This window comes from Ostrinia nubilalis, chromosome 2 (assembly GCF_963855985.1).
Source record: "Ostrinia nubilalis chromosome 2, ilOstNubi1.1, whole genome shotgun sequence".
NCBI lineage: Eukaryota > Metazoa > Arthropoda > Insecta > Lepidoptera > Crambidae > Ostrinia > Ostrinia nubilalis.
In genome coordinates this window covers 12585332-12605507 of record NC_087089.1, presented here as the reverse complement: position 1 = coordinate 12605507, position 20176 = coordinate 12585332, and the positions used below count along the sequence as shown (strand labels likewise).

At 36.1% G+C, this 20176-nt stretch overlaps 5 protein-coding genes across 7 annotated transcripts; 3 read left to right on the top strand and 2 right to left on the bottom strand.

Annotated features, from left to right (window-relative positions):
- Positions 1-1702: 1702 nt before the first annotated feature.
- On the bottom strand, positions 1703-4060 carry LOC135084261 (protein HBS1). Its single transcript, XM_063979047.1, has one exon. The coding sequence runs from the start codon at positions 3945-3947 to the stop codon at positions 1905-1907; it is 2043 nt and encodes a 680-aa protein (XP_063835117.1). The 5' UTR covers positions 3948-4060; the 3' UTR covers positions 1703-1904.
- Positions 4061-4517: 457 nt separating this feature from the next.
- LOC135084269 (ras-related GTP-binding protein A) lies at positions 4518-11213 on the top strand. 2 transcript variants are annotated; one of them, XM_063979067.1, is made up of 8 exons: positions 4518-4594; positions 4696-4812; positions 4931-5030; positions 5116-5333; positions 5490-5656; positions 6855-6948; positions 7571-7723; positions 8823-11213. In XM_063979067.1, exons 2-8 carry the CDS (start codon positions 4801-4803, stop codon positions 8994-8996), a joined length of 918 nt encoding a protein of 305 aa, XP_063835137.1. In that variant the 5' UTR covers positions 4518-4594; positions 4696-4800; the 3' UTR covers positions 8997-11213. The 2 variants fall into 2 exon arrangements, with proteins under 2 accessions (XP_063835137.1, XP_063835128.1); XM_063979058.1 differs by lacking the exon at positions 4518-4594 and having other exon boundaries at positions 4623-4812.
- Positions 11214-12089: 876 nt separating this feature from the next.
- LOC135084298 (HIG1 domain family member 1A, mitochondrial-like) lies at positions 12090-14075 on the top strand. Its single transcript, XM_063979109.1, has 3 exons — positions 12090-12300; positions 12762-12864; positions 13454-14075. Exons 2-3 carry the CDS (start codon positions 12771-12773, stop codon positions 13666-13668), a joined length of 309 nt encoding a protein of 102 aa, XP_063835179.1. The 5' UTR covers positions 12090-12300; positions 12762-12770; the 3' UTR covers positions 13669-14075.
- On the bottom strand, positions 14070-16445 carry LOC135084283 (serine/threonine-protein phosphatase 2A activator-like). Of its 2 annotated transcripts, none has more exons than XM_063979078.1 (2): positions 16316-16445; positions 14070-15659 (listed from the first exon to the last, which is right to left on the bottom strand). In XM_063979078.1, exons 1-2 carry the CDS (start codon positions 16316-16318, stop codon positions 14667-14669), a joined length of 996 nt encoding a protein of 331 aa, XP_063835148.1. In that variant the 5' UTR covers positions 16319-16445; the 3' UTR covers positions 14070-14666. The 2 variants fall into 2 exon arrangements, with proteins under 2 accessions (XP_063835148.1, XP_063835158.1); XM_063979088.1 differs by lacking the exon at positions 16316-16445 and adding an exon at positions 15913-15998.
- On the top strand, positions 16105-19965 carry LOC135084290 (beta carbonic anhydrase 1). The gene is made up of 5 exons (XM_063979100.1): positions 16105-16197; positions 18158-18242; positions 18333-18520; positions 18630-18818; positions 18943-19965. Exons 1-5 carry the CDS (start codon positions 16105-16107, stop codon positions 19150-19152), a joined length of 765 nt encoding a protein of 254 aa, XP_063835170.1. The 3' UTR covers positions 19153-19965.
- The last annotated feature ends 211 nt before the right edge of the window (positions 19966-20176 follow it).

The window sequence follows — 20176 nt, the reverse complement described above, 5'->3', positions numbered from 1 at the left end:
ATTCACACCCTCTGTTCGTTACGTTTTGCTTTCAAACTGCGAATTTTCATCGCCTCCACATTTAAAAGCTTTGAATCCAAGTGCTCCCAAGGAGAATTTCTTTCACAACAAGCGACGCGCACAAATGAAGGGCAGCCCAATTTAAGCTACCTACGTAAAAGGGTGAATACATAATAGATTTCTACTTGCCTTGCAAATGTATCTTTTGGAAATGCTAGAAAAACCATTGGCTACACAACTGTCCTGTTTAATATTTCATGACCAGAAGTGGTAAATTCCCTGATTTCTAAAGAGATCCAAACCTCACAATCTAAGTTACATGGAAAGTCTGCAGACAAGTAGGTCATGTCAGTAAATAGGTCTCGATGAACGGCGGAGTAGTTTAGAACAAAGTGGTCGCCGACCTCCGGCGACTGGGAGGGACAACGCGAACACCACTCCCAACTAAGTAGGTAATAAGCTATTTACTGGTAAATCTCTGTAGGATATTGTAAAGCTCAAACGACATAGTTCTAAAAGAAATTAAGAAAGTTAAAACTGTGACTTAATAAAAACTACTGCACGTGCTCAAATATTGGATTCAGTTGGATGAAAGAGAAAATCGACACTTTCGATACTCATTGCTGGAAGCCTCCCAAAAGGCGTTATGTAACGCAAAGTTCCTCTGTCTGCGCCTACCGCTTTGCAACTGTTGAGTTATAAACAACTTCCAAAACACTTTAAAGGCTACAACTTTTAATTAACGGAAGTTCTACAATCCACAAAAGCATTAGCGTAATGAATTATCTTCCCTTTGAAATCGAAAACTCGAGTTTGAAATCGGGCCTCTTACAAATAAATTGATGGTGAGGAAAAAATCGACGAGCTAATGGAAATCGATAAGCGAGAATTGAAAAGTGGAAGGTTAGAGAGAAGTAATTCAGCAAGCAAGCCGTACGCCTGTTGGGAAATGGGTAGGAAATTAAATTTCACGAGGGCGGCCGGCCGACCGCGCCAACACTTGATTCGCGTTATGTCATTGCGGACTGTTGACATTGTGGATCGGAAACAAATAAGTAAATTCTTTTCCTTGCGAACTCCAGAGGCCTAATTTCAGTTTATTTAACAAGACTGTGTCTGTGTGGAACTATTCCTCCACATCATTTACACTTCGATTAACAACCATGTCGTTCTGTCAGATCTTTTGTAATATGTATTTTAGGAAATTCTGAGGGTTGAGCTTTAGCCACCATAAACTCGTAGGAAGACACAATTAGCACATTAAACCACAATTTTGGAATAAAGTGAGTGGATTTATATCGATGATATTTTCTTTCATGCAACTTATGAGGATGAGCTAGTAGTAGCCAAGCCAGCCGATACTGAGCAGACTTGATTGCGATGAGCGTGAAACGTAACGAGCTGTCGTCGGCATGCTGCTCCTGCTTATCTAAATTGAATCGCCTGGTCCTAGTGCGGAAAACTGCATCAACAGTATATTCGCGGATTTTGTAATTACCTACTTTATTTATAGTCATGAGAAGTAATCTCTGTAATTAATAAGTGGACTTGATTTTAACTTGAAAATTTAATTGATTTAAAATTAAATCGGTGCCGACTTTTACGGTACGGTGTACGGTTTCTATAGATGCGACGATTTAAACAAGTTTCTAAAGGGAAATGAAATGGGATGTGTTGTATATTTTTAACAATAACAATCAAGTAACTGTGATAAGAACTTTTATTTGTTATAAATAAATTGACGATTATAATAAATCTGTTAATAGCATGACACCTACATTAAGTATTTTCATTAGATAGCATTTGCATTGTGCAGTTGTCTTACAGCAAGGCAACTTTATTAGGGCTTATAATTTGATATTTTGATATCACAGCACAGCCAGCACAGTCTAACCTTTATTGTTTCAAGAGTTGTAAATATCAGTAACAAGTCCAGCTGCAATCGTAACTCCAGAAACTCTCAACATTACTCGTCCAAGTTCTTTCACGTCTTTGTAACGCTCTACACATATCGGTCGACAAACTTCGATATCTACGACAGCTACAGAGTTATTCCCTAAACATCTAGGTTTTTTCTTCAGCAGCTCTCCAGTGCTCTTATTTAGCAATGCCTTCAATTTGACTATGTTTGCAGACTCTACTAAGGATTGATGGTGTATCAAAACTGGATAACCCTTTGTAATAGGAACCTTTACATTAAATACCACAAGTCTAGCTTCAAATCGCGATGTTACTGGTACTGGCTGAATGGGGTCACTAAGAATAAATCCAACTGATATATTTTGCATGTCCACTCCTGATAATGTTACACTCACTTGGTCTCCAGCAAAAGCCACATTACTGGACATTTCATTGATGCTTATACCTCGAACTTCTGCCATTTCCTTCATTGGACATACTAACACCTTGTCTCCTTTATTGAGTACTCCATTCTCAATACGCCCAGCAACACAAAATCCGGAGCCAGTGCCTTTAAAAACGTCATTGATGGACATCCTCAGAGGCTTTGACACTGGCCTTTCTGGCACATTAAATTTGTCAACTACATCTAGAAGGTAAGGCCCATTGTACCACTTTACCAGTTCAGGTTCAGTTGCTGGCTTAATTAGGTTCTCTCCTGTTAATCCAGAGCAAGGCACAAATGTGACATCAGAATCCTTATATCCAGCTTGTTTCAAAAATGCTTTGAGCTTTTTGGTGATTTCATTGAACCTCTCTTGAGACCAGTTTGTGGTATCTAATTTGTTCACAGCAACAGCCAGTTGATTGACTCCAAGGGAACGGACAAGAAGCGCATGTTCCCTTGTCTGACCACCGAGTTCAAATCCCGATTCAAACTCACCTCTAGTAGCATCCACCACCAACAAGGCTACATCTGCCTGGCCCGCTCCAGTTATCATGTTTGGGATAAAATCAGCATGCCCAGGGGCATCAAGGATAATGACTTTCTTTGTTTTTGTCTCAAACTGTGCTCTTCCAACATCCATGGTGATCCCCCTAACTCTCTCTTCTCCGGTTTCATCCAAAACCCAAGCATACATGAAACTTTGTTTGCCAATCTTCTTGCTTTCTTGTTCATACTTGTGCAATGTCCTCTGGCTCACCTCACCCAGATCACAAAGCAAGCGCCCCATGAGTGTTGACTTGCCAGCGTCAACATGGCCTATCACTACAATGTACAGATGATCTTTGTCAGAGCCACGTTCTTCTGTGTACTGCTTATTTGGATCAATTTTGTTTTCCTTTACTTTAATATTGGGAGTTTTGTACTCATCGTCCAACTTTGGAGTGGCCACTCTCTCAGGTATTGGTGACTGATCTCTCGGGGACTGGGAACTACTTGAACTTCCATCCTTAGATGAGACCTTAAATCCTTTAACAACACCTATGGCTTTAGGTTCTAAATTAGTTGCAATCACTTTAGGAGCTTTCTGTGCTGTTGATACTATGTCTTTTGCTGCGTCAATAAGAACAGTCGGTATTTGCTTCGCGGGTTCTTCTTTTGGTCGATCGCAGTCTTTACTCTGCTTATTGTTGAGTATTTCATCTAAAGCTTTATTGAAATCGAACTTGTGATTGAGTACAGATTGTATGAGGGTATTATCAGGTATGCTGTCACCTAGAACATTTCGAAGCTCATCTAAGCACGACATCAAGCGAGCCTCGTCTTCCTCGCTAAGGTTGAGACTGCGAAGATCCACCGAGTCGCGGCGCTCCAGCCCCGGGTGTGCTGCATCGAACACCTCGTCCTCGGCCTCCTCTTGAATATCATTGTGGCTGTCTAAGAAAGCAGATATGGCTTGTTGATTCCTAGAACGGTCGTACATCCACTGTTCAGTATCGCTCGGAGACAAACAGCTTTCATCCTCTACGGAATGCCCGTAGAGATCGTCATAATCGTAATCGTCGGAATAACTTCTATTACGCACATTGCGATGGCGTGCCATTTTTGTTAGTTACTTTAACCACTATTTAATCGGACGCATTTTTTCAGTAGTAATCACACGTTTTACGTTTTCCAAATTTCGTCGTACGTTTTTGACGTTTTTAATGACAAACAACACGATGACAGTTATTTACTTAATTCGTTTAGGAACAAAACAGCGGACCGGTTTGTTTTGTAACTCTATCAGATTTTTAAAAGCTGTTTTAATTAAATAATTAGCAAATAAAAGAAAGCGTGAAAATTATGTGAAGATAAAAGTAAAAATAGTAACGAATTTGGTTTTCTCAATTCAATTACTTTTTTTTTTCTAAACGATTTTGAGCTGACATTTCCAAAGATATTACAAACATAGATTATGCAACATATCAAAATAAAAAATAAAAGTTTACAAGCATTTTTGAATGTTGAGATCTTTTTTTGTGTAGAGCAAATCACGTGCTGGAGACCCGGCTTTAGCTTATCAAGAACATCAGTGCAGGCAGCGTATACAGACATACAATTCTTTGCTTGTGCTCTTCAATCTCGTTGCGCGACACAATCTGATTTCTATTGTTAACATGCGCTGCGCTATCTCCTAAGTTTAATATCTCGGCTACACTGAGAGCCAAACGTCAAAATCAGTGAAATGTCAAAATATCTTTGTGTGAGGTGAGGTGAGACATGGATTTACGCCTACATTTCTCTTTTATTTTGAATTTAATACTACGAACAACTTTTAAAGTGTTACAAGTTACCTACTATTGTTACAGATTAATAAGTGCTCTGCAAGTACCTTTAAAAACTGTGCCAATAAATCTAAACAAAGTGAAACATCTTGAAGTTATAAACCCTTGACCCAGTACAACTTTGTCAACATGAAGAAGAAGGTACGTATTTTAGATAAACAGGCATTTGCAATATGTTTTGTCATTATTTAATTGTATTAAATTAAAGAAAAACAGAAGAAAAGATATGAAAGAAGCTCAAACATTTTGTGTATTTTAGGTGCTGTTGATGGGGAAAAGTGGGTCTGGAAAAACCAGTATGAGGTCCATAATATTTGCAAATTATATTGCAAGAGATACCAGACGATTGGGAGCGACAAGTGAGTATATTCAGGTTATTATTGGCCTCCATTTTGGCTGCAATTGTTTTTCAAAATGTCTTTCAACCAATCTTATTATTTGCAGTTGATGTAGAGCATTCACATGTGAGGTTCCTTGGAAACCTTGTCCTGAACCTTTGGGACTGCGGAGGGCAAGAGGCATTCATGGAGAACTACTTTGCGTCACAAAGAGACAACATCTTCCGAAATGTAGAAGTATTAATATATGTATTTGATGTTGAAAGTAGGGAGATGGAGAAAGATATGCACTATTACCAGTCATGTTTAGAAGCTATACTACAGGTATGTTATGTTCTAGCTATATGAAAAAGTTTTTTGTGTATTATGAAATATGTTGTAAAATCTAAGTAATGAAAATACCTACTTTCCTTTTTTTTACTTCCTAACTCAATTCAATATATTTCTTCCCAATGTAAGTTCTATTGCTTGATTTTTCAGAACTCCCCAGAAGCCAGAATATTCTGTCTGGTGCACAAAATGGATTTGGTGTCTGAGGAGCAACGAGATGAGATATTCAGAGAGAGGGAAGAGGAACTTAAGATGCTGTCCAAGCCTTTAGAGTGCACATGCTTTAGAACTAGTATATGGGATGAGACTTTATACAAGTGAGTAGTCTAAGTTAGTCAAGTTAAGCGCTAACTAAGTTCATCATTTCAGCCATAGGACGTCCACTGCTGAACATAGGCCTCCCCCAATGCTTTCCATGTTGATCGATTGGCAGCGGTCTGCGTCCAGCGCTTCCCTGCTACCTTTACGATGTCGTCGGTCCACCTTGTAGGTGGACGTCCCACGCTGCTAAGTTAACTGAGTCTAATACTAAGTCTGAAGTGTCTGAGGTATAGGAGCGGCATGGGAGCATGGTTTTTTGTTACATCAAATGTCAGTAACACTTCAGATGCTCTGTCACGTCATAATATGTCATAATCGCCCCACCCGTGGCGCTCCCATACCTGTCATTGACTCAGTAAGGTGCAAGACCTTTAGTTAATATTGTTATACAATAAAAAGATGCACTATCTACAGACAGACACTGGCACATCAAACTATAGACTGGCATGTTATGTAGATAAAATAGATGCTATGTTGCAACAAAAAAAAAATCAAAAAATATTTATTACCCTTCTCAATTCAGGTACACAAATACAATAGATATTAAGCCAAAGATTTCTAACCTAAAGTGCGAGGGGCTAGTGCCTGAAATAGGTTTCAAAAGAGAAACCTGTGCTAGGGGTCAAAAGTGTATACTCTGATGCACTTTTAACTGTATGAAGTTTCATTCATTCTCTGACATTCATTATCAAAGTATTCCATGATTCAAACATGACTCACATCTGTTGTGTCTGCTCTCTGAACAGGAAAGTTATAAGTGCAAACAGTTTTGAATAACAATAACACAATCAGCTACATTCAACTTACTCTCTTTTATTATACTGTACAATGTTCATGAATATGTCCATTCAACATTTAAACTTGGTAAATAAGTCTTGCAACTAGACAGTGACTTGCATTTTCTGATTTATTTTCAAAAAGACCAGTATTATGCAGATAACAAAACTCAAGCAACCATTAACCATCCAATCTTGAAGTATTTTAATTAAAGAAAGTTAATTATCATAATGAGCTGCAAGCTATCAGTTTATTTACTGTTAGATGAAACGGTTGCATACATTGTATACTCAAGTTCACATTCCAGTGAGTGATTCCACAAACCTATTTATAAATATGGTCCGATAGTCTCTTTATATCACTGTGCATACAATAAACTATATTATGTCATTTTAATATTTAAATTATTGTTTCCAGGGCGTGGTCGAGTATAGTGTATAAGTTAATACCTAATGTTAAGGCTCTAGAATCTTCACTGAAACAGTTTGCTGCAATTGTGGATGCAGATGAGGTTAGTTATATTATGTACATATTAATTGATTATTTGCTGTTAGTTTAAATAGTCTAATACATTACTGTCATTACAAGACTGACAAATTAAAGCTATATTATTTCTGAGCGTCATGTAATAATTATTTTCATTAAATTCTCAAACAATAATTCTTGAGACTAATGAGTGATTCGTCAAATTATTGTGAATGCACATTGCACACACGTTAGTTAATGAAATAGTCATATTAACACTTAGCAATGATATGAAAGAACAACCAGTAGCCAAGCATTTGTAATAATAAAGCAATAAAATTAGTTATGAATATTCTTATTGGAATAATAGCGCTGATTTACAGCCTTATGCAGGAATAATTCTCAAAAATGGTTCTGATAACTCCAATACCAAAGCAGTCATAGATTGATAATTTTATTCCAATTTACTATGAGTAGGCAGCATGTTTTTTGACCTTAGCCTGTACAGTATGAACGAATAAAAAAAATACGTTCCAAATTCAAATCATATCATTGGCCACATTTGAAAAAGAAAAAAATTACGTTCGAAATTCAAATACTTTATCATTGGCCTCATAGAAAAGAAAAAAATTATCGTTCCAAATTCAAATCACATTCCAATCTGACAGGTGCTGCTGTTCGAGCGCGCGACTTTCCTCGTGGTGTCGCACTGCCAGCGGCGGCCGCACCGCGACGCGCACCGCTTCGAGAAGGTGTCCAACATCGTCAAACAGTTCAAGCTGTCCTGCTCCAAGCTCGCCGCGCAGTTCCAGAGCATGGAGGTGACGTCACGATCTAATAAACTTATTAAACTCCCGAATGAAAGTTGACTTGAGTTGGCCCATTTCAATGATTCTACAATGTGTGTGACAGAAAAAAAGAGCAGAGATTCTTGAAGAAATAATACGAACTAACATACTTGAACTGTATGTATTAATGCTAGGTGATAGGTTTTTGTTTTTGGTCATAAATGTAGGTAGGTATACACCCTGATGAATGGAAATTAGACTGAAACTACGCACGACGATGTTCTAATTCAGATGGGATTTAAGCCTGTGATTGGTCTAAATATCTAAATGTGTTTTGAATAGTTCTAATTACGTATCAAACTGTGCTTCAGAAGGCATTGTATATCATCCAATCATAAGTATATTGCATACGTCTTTGGCGATTATTCTTATGAACTACATATCTGAATATCAGTCTAATGTGGACGTTTTGTAAAACTGTGTTCAACGCGTAAAAAAACTGTGTAACTATTTATATGTAGAGGCATAATATTTGTATATTATGCCTGAAATATTCGAAAAAAAACATGTTTTACTCATTTATAGAGATAGGCAACATAATAGGCTCTGATAACAGAGGCAGATAAGTGCGGCGTATCACGCCCCCGATCTATTTTTTACTATCGTTGCGTCAATACCAAAAGTCGAAAACGACGTAATGATTATTTAATGCCTTTGCTGTAGGTAGTTAAAATAGATAACGTTAAGTATGATTTACGCATTGGAATTAATTAAAAATGGACCACCCTCCGGGTTGTAGAATTTACAAAGAATGCCAGAAGCGAAATATTTCAATAAGTCTGCATTAAACTAAGGAAAAACGCCTTTGTAAGACGGCATTCTCATTAGGGCGTCAGAAGCGCGGCAGCAGCGTTTTTATAATGTAAAGCTGACGAAAATGTAATGCTGTCATATAGTATGAAATTATCGACAGTGCAACTGTCTAGTGTTTGTCGCGCTGCTGAAGTCGCCTAAATGTGAAAGCGCTCTAAAGAATCGCTCCGGCTTTGTATATGTTTTTCAAAACTAAACCGGTCACTTATATCACTTTGTCTAAGCCCACTGGACCTAAAGAAAGCTATATCTCTTCCAGGTCCGCAACAGCGTGTTCGCAGCGTTCATAGACGGGTTCACGAGCAACACCTACGTCATGGTGGAGATGTCTGACCCCAAGATCCCATCCGAAGCCACACTCATCAACATCAGAAACGCGCGCAAACACTTCGAGAAACTCGAGAAGGTATCCAGCGCGCCGCAGTATCAATGAAGCAATAGCAACTACTTCGGAATAGCTAATGGTACTCGCTATAATCGTTAGGCCACTTGCATTTTGAGTTCTGCCTGTATACCATTATAAAAGGACTTGATACTTGTTGGCGACAAATCAGTGCCCTGATTGCTAATTTTTAACGTCTCCAATTCATTGGCGCTTCTACACTAGTTGCGCTCCGTTTTTCATTCCAGCTGAGGTGCAAATTCGGTATCGCGGTAAAGTTCACACTTCACGCGCAAACAAAGACGAAAACGGATTTTATCACTTTCCAATAAAAGTCCAAACATCTTATTTTTTCACTAAAACACAGCGAATATTCGTGAAGGCGTTTGACTTGAATTTGAGAAAAAGTAGCTTTCTTTTAGCTTTTACACAAAGAAGCAGTTGCGTTTTGTTTTCGTTTGAACTAGCTGTCATAGTGACACTTCGATACGAATTTGTGATTTTCGTTCGTCGTCTAGTCACGTTGTAGTTGAAAATATTTAGCACAATCGGGGCCCTGGTAACACCGGTTCTAGGACTAACCTAGCGCCGGTGATACCAGATTTGTCGCCAAAAATACTATATCCAAAACACATTTAGGTACAAAATTAGGTATGTAACTATGTACCAAAAAGTGAATTACAGGTTCTGATTTAACCTGTTAGTTGTTGGACCATGTGACTGTATGAAACAACTGTAATATATGTATTTTAAACTTGTGAGATATCTAATTTATGTTGTTCATTATATGGAAATAAAATGCATATTTTACAGTCCCTTTCATATAGACTCAGTGGCTCAGTCTCTTTGTTTTTATAAACCATAGATATGAAGATATATCAACCGAAAGTTATTTTTAATTTAACGATTTGTAATTTTAATTCGTTTCATGTTATAGAGTAAGAAACGGCATAAAATTCACGAATAATAGAGACAGATCAATTTACTGTTTTTAACTTAAAAATCAGAGGAATAAACATAATATAAATAACTCCATCATAAAAGGTGGCATAACGATTAAAAGCGACGATGTTACATCGGAACGTGCTAAGCACAATACTTGCCAAAGCAAGACTTTTGAGCCCACTTGAATACAGATTAACGGATCATGCGCAGACACGCACAACACAAGGTGAACTGTTTCGGCATATTCTTCAAAGTCAAAATCAAAACACTAACCTTACCTAAATCTTGTAAAATTGTTTCATTTAGAAATAACAAAACATAATCACAAACTAAGCAATACTTGTACAAAAAGAAAAATAACAACATGCTTAATAAATAATGCTATAAAAGATGAACACATCAACTAGTGGATTTTAATGTGGCTGAGAATATAATTACAGTGATATAACCACATTATTCAACTGATTATGATTGTACACGTAAATATGTGATTGTTAAGCTAATAAATGTTTTATTTATTTCTACATGTACGCTTAGAATGCCGAATATTGTTAGAAAATCATGGATATGCAGGAGATTCTAAGCAATAAATACCACAGTTGCCTTAATCATCCTTTTCACATTCCAAGTACTTATTTCACGTTTCAATCGAAACTTTCGAATCTGTATTCAATGTCGTGGTTATTCTTAAATTTACGCTCATAGTAGTTAAAGTCTATTATTTGTTCATTAAAATAAAAAAAAGTTTTCTTATGTTTTCTGTTGGTTTGATTATTTCTAAATTTTATAGAGTTTATACTACTATGACATAATAATAGTTAATGACAATTTATGCGGGCTTTAATATAAATAATATGTATATGTCACCGGTTAAATCCGATCTTTGGATTACTTTAACTACTAAAGTAAATTCAAAATTAATTGCTGTAATCCTGAAAATGTCTACTACTCTTAGCTTGCTACTCGCTGGTTGATCCAATTACAAATTCTAGTTACTTAAACAAAACTTCCTTTTGTCCTGAAATCGGGTATAGCCGGTATTTTATGTACCTATAGACGATATCACAGGTGATGTTATAAAATAAGTGTCATCTTTTTATTTACTCAAGGCTCTTAACTCTCAGAGTTACATATTTGTTTCAATATAATCGCAATAACCCTCCTTCTGGCGCAGTCGGGTAAAAATACGCCTTTTGTTGTTAATGTCCATAATACTCCTAATATTTATATTCATTATTGTATTTCACAATTCAAATTTGTTTATGCTGAAACATATTTCTCACGAATTCTTTCTCAGAAAATAAATGTTTTAATTTTAGTTAATGGTGATTATTTATTTCGGATTATTGTTTTGGAGTGGGACCCAGAGTTACTTTTCATAATATTATCTTATCTTGTTAATAAGTAAGTTCATAGGAACTCTAGACTTCGATCGTAGTCGGGTGCTCTTAATTTAAGCAGTTAAAAATATTCAGGTTTATTAGTTTGTCACATCTATAAATATGATCGCTGAGCAATGTCACGGGTTGCTCAATCTTCTACGTAATAGCAGTCTGCCGCACGTGATAATGAGTTCAAGGACCAACATTATTTTGAAGTCGATTAGCATTAGACTTATTTACCGAAAGTAGGTACATATTATACATTTCACAATAAATAATGTCTGTATTTTGAACTTTAAAAAAAAAATATTAGCAATTTGTATTGCCCAAATTACTAATAGTCCCGTTAGCCCCTCGTGTTAAGCTAAATGAGCTTGTGTTACGAGTGGGCTCACCACAATAGTCGAGCGGCGGTGTGATTCGAACCCGCGTTCCTCGGACCTCGAGTCGGCTACTCCGACCCCTTCACCGTTCGGCTATGGTGGCTATTGTCTATGTGGAACTGTCTATCGTACTCGCATGCTGAGAGATAGGTAGGTACTTACTCAGCGTTAGCAACAGGTAGATGCACAGTCTCTATGGTTTACTAAATAGAACGTTTATGTGTACGACCTGCGAACATTCCGTGCTAGGGACGAGTATGGTATGCCTCGTAAATAGAAAATGCCCTTGCAGTTCCATTCAGGGGAGTGGTCACATTCGAGTAGGTACTAAACTACGTCATGTCATCAATGTAAAGCACTATCAATTTTATTATACTGTATTGTTGATTGTTATGAGTGACGGTGACGAATAACTGCGAGGAATGGTGCAACACGTTGATTTATCTATCACTCGGACAGACTTGATACTTGCCCACTTCATAAGCGGTAAATCCTGGCGTTTCTTTGCACACGTCCACACAGAGCACGTAATAATAGCACACGTTTTATAGTGCTTGTATAAAATAGTTTGGTACGACGAGATCAGTGCTTTGAGTTAATTGAGCAGTAAGCAAGATCCATATCTACCGGAGACTAACAAAATTGGTGAGTTAATAACTAACTAAAATTATTTGATTGTATTTTGCTGCGCGTTGGTAGCTAATATCATAGAAGTAATTGATTTATTGTTCGATAATAACTTACAAGAGATTGTTGTGATACAAAGTGCAAAATATTAGCTACTTTGGTAGGGACGTTCTCATCTTATAAAATGTGCGGTTGTATTATTTACTTATGTAGTAAAATACCTATACTAGATTTGTATTTTTATTAAGCATATCATCGAATTAACCAGCACTGCAGTACAGGCGCGTATCTGTTAATGGCGAGGCTAAGTTGCAACGTCCGAATTGAATTTAAGTAACCTATGGTTACTCAGGTTACTGATAGCATTCAATTTAGATATCTCTGTCTGATGATAACGGATGAAACTCGATGTATGTTGATAATATTAGTCAGTAGTTACTGATAAACCACTGAAACAGTTTGAACGTGATAATTTACAGAACTCGAAGATGGCCGGTGAAAAACCCACATTTGACTACCATGAAGAATCTCATTCTGAAAAATTGGCACGGAAAACAAAGGAATCTCCATTCATGGTCATCGGTAAGTTTGATTTCTTATCTATTACGATAATGTATAACTATATAGCACTCATACCAATCCGAAAGGAATCTTTAGACTTATTTATAAGGCAAATATCTCAGAAACTATAACACCTACAACTTGAAATTTGGCAGGTACATAGGTCCCTATAGGGTGTAAGCATCCGCTTAGAACTAATTTTACGAAAATTCACCCCTAAGGGGGTAAAACGGCGTCCACGCGTCTACCTACGAAGTTGCGGGCGGCGCCGCGGCGGGCGGCCGCTATTTGATAAAATTAAATAATGTTAAATAATACCTAGACTAGTCTGTGGGCTAGACTCAAGCCTCTAGAGCCTATCATAATTACCTACCTATACGGAATTTCACTGTAAAACCAGTCCCTAAATAACTGATCGAACCCAAAACCTGCATTTAATTTTGTGGTCTAAGTAAATCTAACCACTAATCCATGGAGGTAAAAATATTTGAACTTGGAACAAAAAGGAAATGACAACGCAATTATTTACAGAATCATCGGCGATAGACAAATTATCTATACTAGCCGATAATGATTACGTTAAAATTCACAATAAGCGTGATTTTTACAGGAATAGCTGGCCTTGCTACATCCGTCGGATACGGCATCTACAAGTTCAAGCACCGGGGTCAAATGAGCACAAGCGTTTTCCTCATGCAGTTCAGAGTGATCGCTCAGGGGACGGCCGTTGGCGCCCTCACAGCAGGCATGATATACACGCTCTACAATAACCACTTCAATAAGAAGCCAGCCATCTCGGATAAAGTATTACCTACGGCAAATTAATTCTTCTGTGCCTCTGATAGCAAATGCTTCCTAATAATGATAATGTAATATCAAATGAAAATGGTTCCTTGCTGTGCTGCTCTCTACTCCCTACAGCTGTGGTTGTATGCAGGTAGTGACGACAGCACATCGAGTAAAATGTGGGTTGTGTGCGTCCAAGTGTACAAAAACGTAGTTACGAGTAAATAGTAACCGCTATATTCTAGGAAGCATTTGGCACGTTCTGTAAACCCCACACATTTGGGGTCTCTTGAGTACTGCCTACCAATTATGTATTCTGACATTCTGTGGTACTAACTAGTACCTAAGTATTATTATTATTTTTAATTAACGAGACGAGGGAAGAGATCTTCTATGATGATAAATGATATATGTGTATTAAGCCAATTAAAACAATGATGTGTCAATTACTTATTTTTATTTTATTGCACTTTCTTTGAAAGCTTAAATTAAAAATGCTAACATTAAATGAAATAATTCTCAATAAATTGCATGTTTGTGATAAAATGTATATCTTCATAGACATTAGGATATCATATCATGGTGTTAAAATACTATAGTGCTAGGTATAGCGAAGTGACTAAAGTAAATAAGTACTTCAAACTTTTTTATTCAATAATTTAAGTTTTCTTTGTTCAAACCTTTAATAATTTATAAATTTTTAGTATCACAATATTTGGGCAATATATAAATCAGTTCATAATGAAATATATTTATTCATTCATATTGCCTTACAGCCTTTTGCGACATTATGGCGCGTGTAGTCATTCATTGTAACTGTGACTTTAATAACATCTATCTTAGCTATTTTTCTAATGGCTATGACATAGACGCGCTATAAGACGCAACATGGGCTGTGATATTACAACGCTACTGCAATTCCTTTACAAATTGCACATTTAATACTGGTTTATACAGATTCATGTTAATACACACTTGTAAAATTATGAGACAATATACAGGATGTGTGTGAATAAACACAACAAAAATTCAATTTCTTAGTGACTGATGGGGAATCTACGGATTGGCAGTAAGGACCCAAAAAGGACATGCTGAATGACTGGAAACTTTGCCAATACTTCTTTTTTGTACATTTTAATAAGGCCCTGATTTATTTTCAGCCATGAACCAACTGCACTTATGCTCCATAACTGATTAGAATGCTCAGCAAATGGACCAGTTTTAACTTCTTTTATATACTTGATGCATGACAGGAACATATACTCATCAGCATATTTGTCAATAATATCTTCCTCAAGGAACTTCACAGGTGGATAAATTTTTGGCTGGTCGACTAGTTGTGAACTACCCCAAATAAAAGGTATAAATTGATAATCATCCAAACTCCAAACACCATGGCTCCCAGCAGGCTCCATTCTGTATGTTTTCTGTAGTTTCCTTGCTATCTTTATGTATTTGTTGAAAATCATAAAGACTGTTGCTACATTATCATCAGCTTGCAGAGCCCCAATCTTGTACAGACAACATAAAAACATAACAAATGACATCTCATGTCCTGTTCCATAGTCAATTCTAGTTGCATTACCGAAACTTTCTTCTAAGTACACTTTAATTTCTGGGATTGCTAAATGAAGTTTGAGATCTAACATTTCTTGAAGGATCATAGTTGTGTTGCTTTTTATTTTTGCAAGCCATTCTCTAAATGCTGTGTTGCCAAACCTCTGAGGCTGCTCTACAGGAGGAAACTCCGCTATCATCTGTTCAATTTTGTCAAGCATGTCCATAACTTTGTTCACATTTTCAGATACTTTACAATCTACTGATAGGGGTTTTCCTTTTACAGCTTCATTGAGAGTGGCAATAAAGCCAGTATACTCCATGTAAGCTTCGGACTTTTCCCAAATGGCCATGTCTGTGATGGTCTTGACAGCCTTCTCTGGCTCCACGAAGCGGTGGTTGACTGGGAGCGTGGTGGGCACCGGGCCCGCCTCTCTCTGTGTCCCATCTCCTATTACACTCTCAGCATTCATCTAAAACAAAGTGCAAATGTTAATGATTTAATAAGTCTTCTTACAAGTATTTATGATAGTTTTTTGACTTTGTATTCATAGAAATGCATGCAGAAACTAGTAAAAATTTTATTCATAAATTGACAATACTTATTTTTACATTAATTAGGTAGTAGGTAACGTAATTAACGCAAGAATTTTATCATAAACGCTGGTATTTCTAATCCATATCAAATTTTATGATAAATTATTTTATCATTATCTTGTTCCTTGCGCGTTATTTACGTACGATGACCCTATTCTTTCGTCCGCACTAAGGTAGTCGTGCTTACGATAAGCTTTGCTAACTGAAGGTCAGAGATGTCAATCTCGAGCCGAGTGCCCTACTATAGACGTGTTTTTCAGTCTTTAGAATCGTGATACCAAAATTGTATTTTATTGATGAAAACATAACTTTTAATCAAATATGGAAAAGATACTACGAGGAATCATGAGATATCGAGTTTTAGACCGAGCAAGCATGGTGAAACAATTTCAAGAAGTTAAAGATAACCCGACGGTAAGAAGATTGTGTTCGGCCTTCCTTGCTTTTATTTTCCTTGGATACTGAGTGTGTTTAGCTTTCGGTCAAGAAATATTCTTTCGACTGATTCTTCTACAATTTATAAATTTCTCACCATTTATCAGTAGGTAGTTATATAAACGTTTTAATTAATTTGAACGTAATTTGAAACGCAAAAACACAAAATTATTATTTGGATTGACGATGACACTTCGTATTTTTGACAACTGGCATTTTTTTTTTTAAACAGATTTAACGGCTTCGGATAGTATCCTTACGGCCAAATCTTTAGTGAGATATTTCTTTCTTTGTATTTTCATTCATGAGTAGGTACTTTCTGAGTGTTTTCAATGGATTTCTGTTCTTCTGTATCTTAGTTGAAATGTCTTCATAAATTTATATGTGTATTTACAATGTACTGGTAAATATGTGGGTACGTCTTTTCATTCGCTAGTATGGATGGCAAGAGGCGGGGAATATTTTCATCTTCTTGATAGATCTTCAGTAAGCCATCCACTAGCAGAAGCCTTTCCAAATTAAAGGCTGGGCACTGAAGAATAAGATGGTCTAAGTCTGCCGCATCTGCCTGGCAAAATTCACATTTATCTGTAGTGACCATTTTAATCCGTTTAAGGTGGGTTGGAAATTTTGCGTGTCCAAGTCGTAAGCGATTCATTGTAGTGATGAAACTTCTTGAGGTAGAACTTTGCGACTTGCAGTACCATGGTTTTCTTGGAAGTTTCTGTTGTATTTGTCCATACCATTTTCCTTTGGTTAATTTAGTGATATTCCACTCTTCGTGCCAATTATCGAACATACGGGTTTTCAAGATGGAGTCATAGTCTGAGATGGGTACAGGGGGCGCTGGATACCGTGAATCGCCACTATATGGACTTTCTATCTTCATCAATCTGTCCACTATTTCATTGCCAGTAATCCCAGAATGCGAGGGGACCCACATAAACTCTATTTGCTTGCAATCATTATTCAATAATATTTCTCTTATTTTCGTTATGTAGATGTTGGTCTTGTAATGAATATGAGTGTTTTGAAGACAAGTGAGGACACTCAAGGAGTCGGTAACAATCAAGAAAATATTCTCATCTCTTATTCCTCCAATATATTGCAATGCAGTATATATTGCATAGGCTTCCGCTGTGAAAATTGATGCGTTCTTATCAAGTATAAAACATCTCCCAAACTTAACTCTTGAATCATAATACGCTGCTTTAGTGTTTTCCTCAGTTTTAGAACCGTCTGTGTATATCTTCCGATGCCGAACCTTTTCGCTATTTACAAATTGGACAAACTCATAGTTGTTATTAACTTTCTTCAAGCAAACCATTGGTATCTTAGTCTGAATTTCTAATGTACTTAGATCCCAATTTACCCTATGGTCTATGCATTTACAAATTTCTTTTAGTTCATTTAAATGCTCACATTGCAAAAGACAATTGTTGTAATACAAATTAAAGTACATTTTTTTACTTAAAATCTTAACATAAAACTTTTCTGTTAAATATCTAAGTCTAACTAAGATTGGTGGAATCCCGGACTCTATTTCTAAGGAATTTATTGGAGTTGAACAAAAAGCTCCAGTTATAATTCTTAATCCCTTGTTTTGAATGACTTCTAGCTTACGATACAAAAAATTACTTAGATATCTCCCATAAACAATAAGTCCATAGTCATAATGAGATCTAACTATTGCCTTAAAGACCATATTGACAACTGGCATTATCGTATTAGTGACAATATTTTTTTTAATAAGAGGGAGGTTGCACCGATTTGGCTGTTATCAGCAACTGTTTGCCGTTTCATAATTAACGACTCGTTAGTTTTCATTTAACCAACTGTCTGCGCCTAGTTCCCAAAATTCACCTTGAGATGATTATTACATTACGTATTTTCAGTTGATTAATATAATCATTTTCTTCTGTTAACATGTTTCATTTAGCCAAAAGCTGTCTTCTACACATGCATGGATAGCCGAATGATACCAACACGATTTACAGAAACTAGTGTGGGAGATATGTTCGTTGGTTCGTGTAATTTTATATTAATTTAATTACTTATGTATTAGTTAGTTACTTCAATAACAATCTTTTAAATATCGTTTTTTGTTATTTCAGTTCGAAATGCGGGAAATGTTATACCCCATTCCCAATATTTTGTCGATGAAATGACTAGTTGCGAACCTGCAGCATTGGAACTTGGTTGTATAGTAAATAATATAAGACATATAATTGTATGTGGACATAGTGACTGTAAGGCTATGAATCTATTATACAAATTAAAGAGTAGAGAAGAATCGAGCAAGGCAAGTGTCAATCTCACAAAAACTTTTTTGTTGGGTATACTTAGTTAATCTACCTACGCGGCTTGCCTACCTACAACATTTATTTTATGTAAGTTAATATCATTTTCAGGAACAACGAAGGATATCTCCGCTAAAGTCATGGCTATGTTCACATGCAGAATCCAGTCTAAAAAAGTTTCTGGATATGAAAGGTGACTTCTCCAAACCCATGTTATTCACTTCCGAAACCCCTCAGAGGAAGTTTGTTGCATATATTGACCCTGATAACAAATTCAATATAGAAGATAAACTATCTCAGGTAATTTTGTGTGCTATAAATAATATGAAGTACCTACCTACCTATAGCAAGTCCATAATGACTTAGCTACTATTATTTTCTGTTTTGCTCTATTAGTCAAAATCATGTCGGCAATTTATTCCAGGTTAACACACTGCAACAACTACAAAATGTGGCTTCGTATGGGATGCTGAAGAAACGTTTAGAAAAACACGATTTACACATACATGCGTTATGGTTTGATATTTATACTGGCGATATTTACTATTTCAGCAGACGCGCAAAACGCTTTATAATAATCGATGAAAGTTCATACGAATCTATACTAGCTGAAGTAAGGCGATATTATTCCTAGACATAAATCTACTATAGGCGTACGTAACTTTTTATATTTGTTTTCGATTTTTTTACTTTTATAATCGTACCTATAAATAGTCAAAATGTGAGTTCGTAACATAGCTTCTTGTCATAATAATACCATTATTAACTGCTTCATGTGGTTGAAATGAATCTCATCGACCAAAGCTGTTAAAATTGAGGCAGGCCGTTAGTTTTTGCTAAGGAACTCGGAAACCAGGGAAATGTACATAAAATTAATCAAATATCAATGATTATCAATATTATATTTAATCTCAAGAACAAAAAAAGTTTACCAAACTTAAAAGTCAGTAGAAATCAGTTAGTTAAGTAAGTAGGTAGGTAGTTTTTATCATTTTACATACAGTAAATAAGTTATGAACTTCGAATAGTTATAGCCATAGGTATATTATTGGTACTTAAAGTATTCATTTACGTAATTTATCTAAATATTTGTACAATACAATAAATAAATCCAGAGACGATAGATAGATAGCTAAATACATTTGGATTCAGAATTTTCTTCGGATATCAATTAAGTACTAAATCATTGTCTTAACGCACTGACTTTTGTAGGTACCTACAAGCACACTTTTAAGCTCAACTCTAATTTTAAGGCCATGCTTTATTGTTTTTTTATGTATCCTACCCTCAATATTGTATAAAATTGGGTTGAATGAATGTCATAAAGCCATGAAGTGGCTCTATCTATCTCTCTCGAGAGTTTCTATTGGGTGAAGCGAGAAATGTTATTTGTTGAGAAATATTATTACGGTAATTATGGGACCAATAAATATTAATCATCATGCTATTTTTTTTTTTATTTATTCTGTAGATAGGTACCAAACCACTATTAATGATCTGGATATTTATATTTTATATATATTTTTTTTAACATAATTGTAAATAAATAATTCACTGTGGAAAACCTTGGGGGAGGCCTTTGTCCAGCTGTGGACGTCATTTGGCTGAAACTAAGGCTGAAACGAACGAAATAAATAATTCATGAAAACTCTTCTTTG

Coding starts and splice junctions, on each gene's coding strand:
- LOC135084261 (XM_063979047.1), bottom strand. CDS start 3,947: ATGGCACGCCATCGCAATGTGCGTAATAGAAGTTATTCCGACGATTAC.
- LOC135084269 (XM_063979067.1), top strand. Junction 5,334..5,489: donor GTTTAGAAGCTATACTACAG/GTATGTTATGTT, acceptor TTGATTTTTCAG/AACTCCCCAGAAGCCAGAAT. Junction 5,657..6,854: donor TGGGATGAGACTTTATACAA/GTGAGTAGTCTA, acceptor TATTGTTTCCAG/GGCGTGGTCGAGTATAGTGT.
- LOC135084298 (XM_063979109.1), top strand. CDS start 12,771: ATGGCCGGTGAAAAACCCACATTTGACTACCATGAAGAATCTCATTCT. Junction 12,865..13,453: donor ATCTCCATTCATGGTCATCG/GTAAGTTTGATT, acceptor TGATTTTTACAG/GAATAGCTGGCCTTGCTACA.
- LOC135084290 (XM_063979100.1), top strand. CDS start 16,105: ATGGAAAAGATACTACGAGGAATCATGAGATATCGAGTTTTAGACCGA. Junction 18,243..18,332: donor TGTGGGAGATATGTTCGTTG/GTTCGTGTAATT, acceptor TTGTTATTTCAG/TTCGAAATGCGGGAAATGTT. Junction 18,819..18,942: donor TAGAAGATAAACTATCTCAG/GTAATTTTGTGT, acceptor AATTTATTCCAG/GTTAACACACTGCAACAACT.